Raw genomic sequence first — 13,543 nt, 5'->3', positions numbered from 1 at the left:
CAAGATTCTACCTACGAACGGAATGGTTAGATACATTGGCTCACATAACACAACAATGGTTCTCATGAAAGGAACCGATGTATCGTGACAAATTTCTAGAAATGATAGAAATAAATAAAATCAAAATGATAGAAATAAATAAAATCGAACCATGTGTTTATTTTGAACTACGTCGGCCAATCGCTTTTTGATATAGGTATATATTTAGTTCTGGTAAAAAAAAAGAAAAGAAAAGTAAGAAAAAAAATGACTTCAACAGTATATAGTTGGGGAAATATTATATCAAGGAAGCAAGGGTTCTCATAAATTGAGTATATTGTTACAACAACAAAAAAAAAGATTTGATTAGCTAGAGTAAAGATGAAGAAAAATTTGGAGACCACGCATGCCCTGATGGGAATTGTCATAAGAACTTGGTAGATAAAATGTAGAGACCCGTATTTTTGGAATTTGTTTAATGTTTTTATTAATGTTAGAATATCGAATAAATGGGGAATCTTTTGAGTTTATATGATTTGGGGCTTGAATGATGGAATTGGAAATTGAGGGAGTGTAAGTGTGATTCGTGTATGTCCTAGCATATTTAGGGTGTGTGTGTCTGTGTGTAGAGGATAGAAAACCTCTCTCTCTCTCTCTCCTTTGAGCTCAAAACTCACCAATCAACCTCTAAACCTTCACATTTCAACCTTCAATCCATCATCTACGTGTGTTTTTGGGCTTGTGCTTCGTTGGTTATAGCTCGGTGGAGGTGTATTGCTCTCGGTGCCGATTTTGGAAGCTAGGGCTTGTTCAATCTCCTTGGTTCCGGCTTGATAATCGAGGTAGGGATTTCTTGCACTTGTTATGTGTTTATGTATTGAAATTGCACCTTGATCGTGCTTTAGATTGTTGGTTGTTGTTGGGGTTTCATTCTTGAAAATCTGCAGAAATCGCTGCTCATAACATTACCGTTTCGATACAAGCTTTTTGCTGTATCGATACCATTTCCTTATTTTGAATCCAGTAGCATCAGAATTCTTGATTTGGTTGCTGTATCGATACCAGGAGCTTATGGGACAGTTTTGCTCCTACTGATCCCACTTCAATTGTTTTGACCCCCGGTCACTTCTAACATCCCTTAAATGTCTTTAAACCATCTCTAAACTCGATTGCTCGATCTCTACTGACTCATTGATGTTTCCGATCCCGAGACACTTATAGGATGTAGTTTTAGCATTGTTGTAGATGGAAAATGTACCGTAAGGTTAAACAGGAATACCGTAGGCTATTTGGAGTGTCATGGTGAGTATTATGGGTGGATGTGAGCATGTCTAGTAAGATCTCTTGTCCTCTTGATTTGTTAAGCTATGAGTTTTCAATGGCGTTTATCATCTGTGATTTAAGTATCGGTACTAGAAGGTAGAATGTTATAGAGTTACTTATGGGTTGGAACGCCGTATAGGATGTAGTGATGTACCTGAGAAAGAGGTGTGAGCTTGCATATTAGTTGAGATATGATATGTTTGATTGTTTATAATGATATGGGAAATGAATGATTGTTTGAAATTATGGATACAACGATAATATGATACATCGGGTATCACCATTCGGCTAAGACCGGAGTGGTGAAATGGCCGGAATGGACATTGTTGGTATCACCATGGACATTCAGTGAAGTGATAAGATCTGTAGATGAAGCTCTTGAGCAGATGACCTCTCATGTGGAATTGAATGGATGTTGCTGCTACCTTTATGTTCTGTTTGTTAAGGTTTCAGCTCCTGTTTTGTTCTGTTCTGGAATTGGAAGTCCTGTTTGAGGCTTTCCAGATGGTTTTCTATTTTGAGATCAGTTTGAGTTAACTCTTAAGATCATGGAGTTCAAGCTACTGATTCTGCTATCAGCAACCTGTTCTGTTTTAATTTTCTATTTTGGTAGATGTTCAAGCTAAGATGGTCTGTCTATGGCTGCTTCTGCAACTGCTACTGCAGTTTTCTTGGGTTACGGCTACTACTGTACTCTGTTTCCTATGCTGGTGTCCAGCAAACTGTTGTTAATGCAACTGATATGTTGATGCTACTACGGCTTCTGCTGCTGCTGTCAACAAACTACTGTCCAGCAAAGGAGAATTGCATCGTCGTCAAGAGGTGGAAGTCTCCCATTGTCCCACGTGATTATGTATTTTGGACAGATTTCAGAAATCAATTGATGCTTTCAAATGTTCAAGAAGTATATTTAATTGGATCTCAATAGTAATATGTCTGATGCCTGCATTTATTGTCATGTTGGCTCCTTTCCTATCAATCAGGTTACACCATGTGTAATTCTTTTGCCATATGTTTTGTCTCCCTCTGTTAGTTGGATAGGAAACAGATGTTTGTATTGCTCCTAGTCCTATGTAGCCATTTGGCGTAGGTTATCACTGTTTTTTTCTTTTCTTTTCTTTTCCTCCTGGGGTATGCCCCTTATAGGCTGTATATTCGGTTAGCCTCTTTTTAATTTCAAGCTATTTTACCCACAAAAAAAAAAAAAAAACATAGGGACAGCATGCACAAAACGCAGAGGCCCTCTCACAGTTGGAAGTCTTTCCCATAAAGGAGCGTGTCGAGGCAACACAGGGACGGCATACGCAAAGCATAGAGGCTCTCCCACCGTTCGAAGTCCTTCCCAAGACATGAGTAGCATCAAAGTAACATGAAGGCAGCATATACAAAGTGGAGAAACCCGCCCATCATCTCACTGTGATCATAATATAACAAGATTCCAAAAAAAAAAAAAAACACAATACAATACAAGGGGTGATGTCAAATAGGCCAAGAGCATGTGGAGTTTTTTTACCTGATTTGCTGGTAGCAGGAACTGGAAGCAAAGAGCGTAGGGACGGCTTCATGAACTACTTTGTTAACAAATAAAAAAAAGGGGTCTCGGGTCAATTTTGAAAAACAATGCATGAAGTCCTAATGATGATAAGAAGACAAGGGTTCGTGTTAGCATGGAAGGATTCCCTGCATAAGTCAAGGTGTCCCCACAAATTGGAATTCAATCCTCATTATACATACAAAAAAAGATAAAGACAAAGACAAACATGCACAATTAACATACAAAAAAAGATAAAGATAAAGACAAACATGTACAATTACTATGCAGAAGCTCCTTTTTCTAACCTGGGTATATAATACATGTGTTTGAAGGGGAGCAGATACGTGTTTACTACGGGCAAGAAACAAAACCAATGAGAATAGGGAAGAGCCTCACCTTTAAGGCACAAGACTCGAATCCTCTGACTTCTCTATAGCCTTCTGGACAATAACAGACGAGAACGTGTGATTGAGAAAAAGGGTGAGTTCCTTCGTACCCCAAAGCACTTATTTATATGCTGCTGGTGGAGCTCGTAAGAAAGGAAATCCGGTTTTTTTTCTTTACTCTGTAAGCAAGGAAAGGAAGAAATAAAGAAAGCTTGAGATTTGATTGTTTTGCTCAAAGGAAAGAAGTATATTGGGATTTCAACTCAACACAATTCCTACCCTTTTTGAGACATAATTTGGTAAGTTTACAGACACGAAGTGGGTACAAACACAAAGTAGGTTAGGATCGTAGAGAGAACACAACAAGGAATTATAAGAACACAAGAGACTGGAATATTATTGCAAACACTAACAAACTTCAACTGACTTGGTTTCTTACAGAGGGGATGCTCTCCTTTTATAGGCGTAAGGAGGCAACCTGATACATCATGCATGACATCAAGGAATAGTGCTACATATAATTGGTGCTACGCCAATTATCTGACAAAACACTATTCAATCATGGACTTTATAAGCCTAGTTTATGTACTATCATTATTACAGACTAATAATTTACAAGCACTGTACTCAATAGTAAACACTAATAATTTCACCCTCTCTGGAAAAAAGGACAACACTATTACACTTTATTTAACACCACACAAAAGAGACAGCTGGCATGAGCACGTGATTGTCACTCTGGATTATCTGATCTACTGCTTCCAGAAGAGTCTTCAGTTCTGTCAGTCAAGTAATGCTGTTCCAAAAGATAGCGGATATTTTGGCGCCATTCTTCCGGATAAGTATCATTGAATTTCCAATTTGCAGACTCATAATGGAGGAGAGATGAGGGAACGTCGGCAGGTGTTAATCCATTGAGTGAACACATTGTTTGAGTCATGACCAGATAATTTCCGCTGTGAATCTCAATGCTCGGGGACTCTTGATATGCTGAAAGGAGTATATAAATCTCTCACGGTGATAATTTTACCAAGGCTTGCATAAAGAAACGTAAAGGGAAAGAAGCAAATATGTGTCTTTGGCTGAAAGTAATTAGCCAATAAAAGATACATTAAAGATTGACTATTCTTGTTTTGGAAATCAAGGAGAATATGCACATGTAACGCCCCGAATTTTGGGAACGTTAAAAGGATAACTTCATTGAAAATTAAATGGAGTCTGGCTCAATATTACATCATAATCCTAAAACAAGTACTTTAATTCAAATAAGGGAGGGAACTAGGGTTCCTATCTACTGCTCCGCCTGTTCCTCCATCTTGGTCAGCTCCTCGGCTCTAAAGACTTCCAAGGTGTAGAGTTCACCCTGTTCATCTATAAGATCTGACACATTATATCGGCGTCGCCACCAATATAATATGTCAGGGTCACCAAAGGTAACACCGTGAGCTACAAAAGCTCAATAGAATAACCCATAACCTATAGCCCTTAAACTTACGAACAAATGATCATAAATTCAATGATTTCCTCATAGTTCATACATATTTGACAAAACAGTCAACAATGACACATCCACATTCATTATCCAAACTAACATTGGTGTACATTATTTTACGAGTTTCTCCTACTCGACTCCTCGCAGACCGTGTCACCATTTTCCACATTTCATAACCATATCACATTTTCAAAATCGTTTTTAACACACCCAACCTCGGTTCCGCCGCGCCAGTCTCCCGAGTATCCTTGCAATGGTTCCGCCGCGTCGGGTTTCCATTGGCACACAAAACTTTGCATTGGCTCCTCTCCGCGGATAACCAAGCTACACACCCAACCTCGGTTCCGCCGCGCCGATCTCCCGAGTATCCTCACAATGGTTCCGCCGCGCCAGGTTCCCATTGGCACACAAAACACACACCACACAATGGGCTACCATGTCCGGCCATATTGCGGTTTCCAAAACATTTCTCCTTTCCAAAACATGCCTTTTCATTAACCACACCCTAGGTGTCATGTCTCTAACTTTCTCGATTTTCGTGTCACGTTTTCATGCAATGACTCCGTGGTAGAACTTTTCACATACAAAATCATAAATCATTCATTGTAATCTTGAAACTAAACTAGCAAGATCATCCAACTCTATATTACTAATCATGCTCAAATACAACTTTAAAGCATAACGCCACATGTACGGACGCCCTTGGAGTGAAAATCACTTATGCTTTATCATTCAACAAATAATACAAACAATTCACGTATACATGCTCATACTTCCATTAGCAAAAATATGTTTGTTGACTATCATGCATTCCAAACATTATAAGTGACAGATAACCTTATCTACTTAGAGAAAAACGGTTAAGGATATTCTATTTTATGCCTTGAACTAGGGAGTAAGGGCATTCTACTTTGCAACATACGGTTCTATGCTATACGTGGGTTTAGTGGACAAGGGACTCTACCTTTCTTCTTGGCGGTTGGTCGGTTTTGAGAATAGGTCGTCGGTTTTGCGAATCGGCGGCGTAACGGCTCTGAAGTGCTTCAAAAGGAAGAGAGATGGATTTTCTCTTCCTATAAACAACTTTGCTAACTAAACTATGCTACTTTAAAGTTCTAGGGGTGGTTTTTGGAGGTGGTTTGGTGGTATCTCTCAAGAACTTCAAGAACTTAAAGAAACTTGAACTTTGGAACTTAGAATTTCTAGAGAGAAGTTGGAGCAAGGAGTGAAGGTGTGAGAAATGACTTGGCTGAGCTTGCTATTTATAGGCCAAGGTTCTCCTCTCTCCCTCTCCCACCCGAAATATCTCTCTCTCTCTCTCTCTCTCTCTCTCTCTCTCTCTCTCTCTCTCTCTATATATATATATATATATATATATATATATATATATATATATATATATATATCTTTGATTTTTTTCGCTTGTCAAGCTTGATTGAAAGCTTGATAGGTTAGGTTAAGGGTTGCTTGTACATCTCCCACCTAGTTCTAGGCTTGTATGGCTAGATTTAGTACTTGTAGGGTTGGTTTGGAAAGATCTTGTGGAAGAAGGTAGGGTTTGTACATAGATTTAGTGATTAAAATAACATATAAGGATAATGGGAGATAGATTTTGCTTGGAGAAGTGTATAACCATAGATTGTAAGGGTGTAAGAAGATTATGGAAGATCAAGACAAGGTACACTTCAAATCTCTCCCTTACTTTTCTCTCTCTTCTCTCTCTCTCCCTCTCTCGGCTACTCTCTCTCTCTCTAGTACTAGGTGTGAGTATATATATGTATGACCAAGTATATATATAAATAAAGAAGTACATTATATGTAATCAACTAAGATTTCTAAGTATCCAATAAAAAATTATAAGGTCAATATTTCCTAATAAACTAATCTAATAAGCACATGTTCCTATTACATTATTATATTAGAGTACTTTAGTACACATATCTATATATGACAATATCTTTAGAAAATCTTGGGCAATAGATTTATAAGGTACATATATATATATATATTTAAGGATATAATCACATGAAAAATCTAGAAAGTGATTATTTAATAAAATTCTAGTACTTGTTGGTAAACTAACCTTATTATCCAAGGGGTAAAGTTTACCCTAGCATGTATTGACCAATGGTTAAAGGGGTGAGGTAATATATTCTAGAATAATATCTTGAAAGGACTAAAGTCCTTTAAGCAAGCTTATATAAATCTATGAAGTACATAAGTCTATATATAATCTTATATATGTACTTCAATAAATCTAGAATGGTACCTTAGGTGGAAAATCTAGGTTTCGTAGTGTCCAATGGATAAAAGTTTCCCTAACTTTTATTGTCCAATGGGTAAAGGTTAAAAGATAAGGTTAGGAGAAAGTAACTAGATGAATTGGTAGTTAGGTTTTCTCAACTAATTGGTTAGAAGCTAACTATACTTGCCAAGGGCTTTTAATCAAGAAACGAATTTTAAAAGGCTAAAATCTAATTATGACGGATTATAGGAATTAAAAAGAAATATTAAAAGCAATATTATGAAATTAAAAAGAAATGACGAAATTTAAATGAATTTTTTATTCATTAAAATTTAGAGTCGTTACAAACTATCCCCCTTAAACAATTTCGTCCTCGAAATTAGGTGCACGCTCGGATTTGAACAGGTGAGGGTAATTCATCTTCATGGTTTCTTCTCTTTCCCATGTGGTTTCTTCAGAACCGCGGTGCTTCCACAAAACTCGTACCAACTTGACGGTCTTGTTTCGGATTGTCTTTTCACTTTGGTCCTGAATTTCTATTGGTTCTTCCTCATAGGTCGCATCCTCCTCGATGGTGAGGTCCTCCCAGTTAAGGACATGCGTGGGCAATGCGAGATACTTGCGGAGCATTGAAACATGGAACATGTTATGTACTCTATCTAGCTGTGGCGGCAGCACTAGACGATACGCAACCTTCCCGATTTTCTCCACAATGTCGAAAGGTCCAATGTAGCGTGGGGACAACTTTCCCTTTTTCCCAAATCTGATAACTCCTTTCTTCGGTCTGATCTTCAAGAATACATGATCTCCCACTGCAAAGGTTAATGGTCGGCTTTTTTATCAGCATAACTCTTCTGTCAGCTTTGCGCAGTCTGGATTCTTTGCCTTATGGTCTTGACTTTCTCCGTGGTATCCCGTACTACGTCAGGTCCAATCAATCCCGTCTCTCCAGCATCTATCTAGCATACTGGTGATCGATAGGGTTGACCGTATAGAGCTTCGTACGGTGCCATCTCGATACTTGCTTGGTAGCTGTTGTTGTAGGCAAACTCCACCAACGATAAGTGCTGCTCCCAATTCCCTGACAAATCTAAGGCACAAGCTCTTAACATGTCTTCCAATGTCTAAATAGTCCTCTCTGTTTGTCCATCTGTTTGTGGGTGGAAGGTCGTACTAAGCCTTACGTCTGTTCCCAATGCCTTCTGCAATCCTTTCCAAAAGTGTGATACGAAACATGGATCCCTATCAGATACAATCGAGATAGATACTCCATGTAGACGTACAACCTCTCGAATGTACAGTAGGCTCAGTTGTTCTACGTTCTCTGTCATCTTAACAGGCAGAAAATGCGCAGATTTGGTAAGCCGATCCACGATCACCCATATAGCAGTATTGGACTTGGCGGATCTTGGTAATCCAGTCACGAAGTCCATTAAGATGTGCTCCCACTTCCAGGTTGGTATTGGTAAAGGTTGGAGATCTCCTCCCAGTTTCTGATGCTCAGCCTTGACTTGTTGACACACTAGGCAGGTAGATACAAATTGGGCTACGTCCTTCTTCATTCCTTCCCACTAGTACGTTATTCGCAAATCATGATACATCTTTGTACCGCCAGGGTGTACTGCGAAGTTCGAATGGTGAGCTTCTTGGAGTATGGCTTCTCGAAAGGTCCCAATATTAGGTACGAACACCTTTTCCTTGAATCTCAGGCTTTTATCCTTCTCGATTGTCCATCCTGGTAGCGCCTTTCCTTCTCGGATTCGATGCCGAATGAACTCACAATCCTGCTCAAAGGTTTGGGCCAGTAAGATTTCTCGGTGAAGTGCCAATTCCGCAACTAGAGCGTATAATCGAGCGTTCCCATTTTTTGATGATGGTCGCAAGTTGAACTCGTTGAGAGTATCCACCATCTCCCATTCCTTAATAGCTGTCTTGACCTTCTGTGCCCTATCCTTTCGGCTTAGAGCGTCAGCTACCACATTGGCCTTGCCAGGGTGATACTGAAGTGTAAACTTGTAGTCTTCCAAGTATTCCATCCATCGATGCTGCCTCAGGTTCAACTCCTTCTGAGTGAAAAGGTATTTGAGGCTCTTGTGGTCGGTAAAAACTTCGAATTGTTCTCCCCACAGATAGTAACGCCAGGTTTTGAGGGCGAATACTACTGCAGCCAATTCTAGGTCGTGAGTAGGATAATTCCTCTTGTGCGGTCGAAGTTGTCGCGATCCGTAGGCTACAACTTTTCCATTCTGCATGAGCACGCATCCCAAGCCATCTCTTGACGCATCGCAGTAAACCGTATAATCTACACCCCGCTCGGGAATGATAAGTATCGGTGCACTGGTCAATCTCTTTTTCAGTTCCTGGAAGGACTTCCCACAGGCTTCATTCCAATCCAGCTTCACTCCTTTCTGTGTTAGCCTGGTCATTGGTTTGGCTAGGGTTAAGAAATCCTGTATGAATCTTCGGTAATATCCAGCCAATCCTAGGAAACTCCTAATCTCGAACACTGAGGTTGGCTGTTTCCAGTTCAGCACTGCTTCGACCTTACTCTCGCGTACTGCAATTCCATCCTTGGATACTACGTGCCCTAAGAACTTAACCACTTCTAGCCAAAACTCGCATTTACTCGCTTTGGCAAAGAGTTGGCTATCTCGAAGTACTTGTAGCACTATCCGAAGGTGTTCCTCGTGCTCCTTCTTGTTGGCGGAGTATATCAAGATGTCATCAATGAACACCACTACAAATTTGTCTAAGTAGGGTTGGAAAATCTTATTCATGAGACACATGAATACTGCCGGGAGCATTGGTCAATCTGAACGGCATTACTACAAACTCGTAGTGTCCGTATCTGGTGCAAAATGCTATCTTGGCAATATCCTCGTTCCGAATCCTTAACTGATGGTAGCCTAATCGGAGATCGATTTTAGAAAAGCAAGTTGCTCTTCTTAATTGATCAAACATGTCATCAATCCTAAGCAATGGATATCGGTTCTTAACTGTGACTTGGTTTAACTTCCTATAGTCGATACATAGTCGAAGTGTTCCTTCTTTCTTCTTCACAAACAATGTCGGCGCTCCCCATGGTGATGTACTTGGTCTGATGAATCCTTTGTCCAATAGCTCCTGCAATTGGGTCTTGAGCTCCTTTAGTTCTGCAAGGGCCATTCGGTACGGTGCCATGGAGATTGGTGCTATCCTCAGTTAGAGTTCTATAGAGAAGTCTATCTCTCTTTGAGGTGGTAAACCCGAAAGTTCTTCAGGGAAAACATCGGCATACTCACAAACGATGTGCGGTAATCCCAATTCCATCCAGCCGGTTTCTTCCATTTGGAGACTAGCTAGCCATCCAAACAGTTGATTCTGCCACCTGGATCTCTTCGTCGTTGAACTTGCCATTTGTCTATCCCCCTTAAATCGAAAACGAGTTCCTTCAGAGGTATGAGCCATCACTGTCTTTTGATGGCAGTCTATGACCGCTCGGTGAGCTGATAGCCAGTCCATTCCAAGGATTACGTCGAAATCCGCTATGTTGATCACTCTGAGTCGCAGGTCAGACGTAGGTTGGCTATTTCTATCTCGCACCCGCTACACACTAGATTGACAGCTATACTCCCCCCCCAACGGCGATGTAACTTTCGTACTCGTACTTAAGGGTTCTATTTCTAGTGCTAGGGCAGTTACGCAAGCAGAAGATATAAACGAATGTGATGCTCCAGAGTCAAATAATGCTTGCACGCAGGTACTATATACTAGTAGCGTACCTTGGATCACAGAGGGATCCTGCTCTTGCTCCTTTGATTGTAGCGCGAAGATGCGCCCTCTAGTGCTCTGCTGTGCTCCCATGGGCTGTTTCCCCTTGTTCTGCCCATTCAGCTGTTGTGATGGGCCTCCGGGGTTTTGCTTCCCAAATCCGGCTTGTCTCGGCTGTTGAGCTTTCTGGCCTCTAAAGTTCCAATTCCTTTCTCTTTGGGGTTGGGGGCATTTACGCTTGTAGTGACCCATGGACTGACAGTTGAAGCATTGCACTGATGCCTTGTTTTGGCCGCCCCTCTGGGGTCCACCATGCCCTGATGCAGCCGTTTTCCATGGTTGATTGCCTTGGGTCGGGGTGAAGGGTTTGGTAGGGTAGGGTCCGCAGTTGTTGTTGGAAGGTTGAGTTTGGATCGGTCCGCCGGTGTTGTCTGTCGCTTTCCTCCATCGGGTTTTGAAGTCATTTTCCTCTCTCTCCAGTCAAAGAGCACACTTCACAATGCCGGTATAGGTGGGAAAAGCCTGAGCCTCCACAGCTCTTCTAGCGGTTGTTAGCCCCCACTCAAACCTTCTCGCCTTCTTGTCCTCAGTTGCAACGGCCGTTTGGGCGTAATGAGACAATTCCTCGAATTTGGCCATGTATTGGGTAACGGTCATCGTTCCTTGTTTCAGGTTTAGGAACTCTTGTTCCTTGGCCAAACGAATAGGCATGGGAAAGTACTTATCGAGAAACAGGGTTTCAAACTCGGCAAATGTCATGGTGGCTATGGCATGGGTTGCCTCTATCAGATCCCACCAGTAGCAGGCTTCTCCTTTCAGCTGATATGTGGCTAAGGCTACACGATCTCCATCTCGGGTAATCTCCAAGGTGTCCAGGATCACCTTGACTTCTTTCAGCCATGTTTCAGCCACGGTGGCCTCCCGTTGAAGGTCGGAGGTCGGCGTTTGCAAAATTCATTCATCGCTCGAGTTTGGGTAATAGGTTCATCATCGTGGTTTTGGTTTCGGCGGTTGGCGTTCAGAGCAGCTACAAATGCTTGCATGACTTGGGTTAGATTGGGGTGAGGGTTAGAGGATTCTCAATTCTCGTATCCTAATCTGATGCGTCGATTCACCATCTACGTTTGAAATTGAAAAGGGGTTTTAGTCTACTTAAAAATTTTCCTTTTGTAAATGGTATATCTTTCTAGAAGTTAAACGCAATTTATCATATAATATGCAACAGTATTCTTAAAACAAGGCAAGCTTCTCATAGATAAACAAGATATTACAATCACAAGCATAGAGTTCTACTATAAGACGAATAAGATAAGATTCCTAGTACAAGTTGAAACAATCCTACACATTCCTACTACATGGTCCTTCTAGCCTTAGTGCTCACAAGGGCAACTCAAGCTATCAGAATCTTATTCTAATACTACTACTCTACTGACGAGGTGGAATGAGTTCGAAAAACTCTCTCAACTGCTCCATCCATTCCTTTTCTCTTATTTCGAGCCAACGCTCTCCTTCTTGGCGAATCTTCTCGGCTAGCTTCCTAAGCTGTGGGTCCTGAGGGTCGACTGCCATGTTTTGATCCTCATTGGTAAAGGGTGTCATTACAACTAGCTCGTATAACTGGTCACTGGTCTCGGGGTCGCGGACTCCCAGGTGGGGTATGGGAATGAGGCTCTTGGGTGCTAGCAAGGTCTTGTAATATAACAGATCTGCTACTGTGATCGGGGCAGCAAAGGTACGGCTATCCATATCTACAATAAAGAAAAATTATATATTAGACTTAACGGTGTACGGAGTAGACTGAACATAAATAAATACAAGTACACATAAACAGTGATCATATGCAAAAATGAAAATGCAAGTCTTTCATTGCCAAATAACAAGTACAACATAGATAGTTTACTAGCCTAAGCTTCCTACTGCATTCCGATTACAACAAAAGATCCAACCACTTGTTAAACCTTCCTAACTAGTCTAAAAGATATCCGGGAATTCGACCCTATATGCGCCTATGTCGATCTCGAAGGGTGGTGGGGGTACATCTCCAGAGTCGGCGGTATGTCCATGAAGTCAGGCATAGCCCATTCTGGTGGTTCCACTTCGTAAATCAATATTCCCTCATTGTCAGAATCCCAACCCATTGGTTCTTCCTCAGGAAACTCTTCGGGATCTTCTTCTTCGAGATCTTCTTTGGGATCCTCCTCGATTTCCTCAACCATGTTATCAGGGGGTGCTATTAGAGCTATGGCGGGGGCTACTTCGGCATGTTTTCTTCAATTAGAAATTCCACATCATTAGGGGGTGCCAATTGGACTAAGACTGGTACTGCTCCGGCATCATCCTCCTCCTCGGGAAGTATGATGGTGCCATGTTCTTGGTAGTAGTCATGAGTGTAGGGAAAGGCATATGGAAGTAAGGATCTCCCACTAGTTGGTTCGTCATTGATCTTAAGGTACTTGCAAGATGGTGAGCTTCAGCTAGCAGGTTGGCTTGATAGAGATTTGGTTGGCTCATCTACAAGGAAAGAGTTTTAGCAACGTTTTTAGACAAAGGTTTACTAACACTAAGAAAACTTTCGAGTTTCTAAATTCCTCGTTCGATCCTTGATTTAAGTCATCATCCAATTGTTCGAGAATTCCCAGCTCGGTGGTACTGCCAATTTCCTACACCTTGCTTCAATCCGAAGATCGTTTTGTCAGAATTCCACCCAATTTGGGACGCTAAACTTAAACTCAATTCACGTTTGTTCAACGGTCAAACTATCTTATGGTTCTACCCATTCTACCCATGGCCGAGGTTTTGAACCTAAAGCTTTGATACCAAGTTGTAACGCCCCG

The 13,543-nt window shown here is 41.2% G+C and overlaps 1 protein-coding gene across 1 annotated transcript; it reads right to left on the bottom strand.

Annotated features, from left to right (window-relative positions):
- Positions 1–3,657: 3,657 nt before the first annotated feature.
- Positions 3,658–8,071, bottom strand: LOC131306769 (uncharacterized). The gene is made up of 3 exons (XM_058333193.1): positions 7,981–8,071; positions 7,450–7,771; positions 3,658–3,700 (listed from the first exon to the last, which is right to left on the bottom strand). Exons 1-3 carry the CDS (start codon positions 8,069–8,071, stop codon positions 3,658–3,660), a joined length of 456 nt encoding a protein of 151 aa, XP_058189176.1.
- Positions 8,072–13,543: the final 5,472 nt, after the last annotated feature.

Source organism: Rhododendron vialii, chromosome 11a (genome assembly GCF_030253575.1).
Source record: "Rhododendron vialii isolate Sample 1 chromosome 11a, ASM3025357v1".
Taxonomy (NCBI): Eukaryota; Viridiplantae; Streptophyta; class Magnoliopsida; order Ericales; family Ericaceae; genus Rhododendron; species Rhododendron vialii.
The sequence above is the reverse complement of the archived record's forward strand: the minus strand, read 5'-3'. Positions and strand labels throughout refer to the sequence as shown.

Bases quoted from the DNA above. Each gene is read 5' to 3' on its own strand.
- LOC131306769 (XM_058333193.1), bottom strand. From the start codon at position 8,071: ATGTTAAGAGCTTGTGCCTTAGATTTGTCAGGGAATTGGGAGCAGCAC. The intron at 7,772-7,980 runs GTATCGAGATGG...TAACCTTTGCAG, and splicing joins CAACAACAGCTACCAAGCAA to TGGGAGATCATGTATTCTTG. The intron at 3,701-7,449 runs GTTGGTACGAGT...ATGATGTATCAG, and splicing joins ATCCGAAACAAGACCGTCAA to GTTGCCTCCTTACGCCTATA.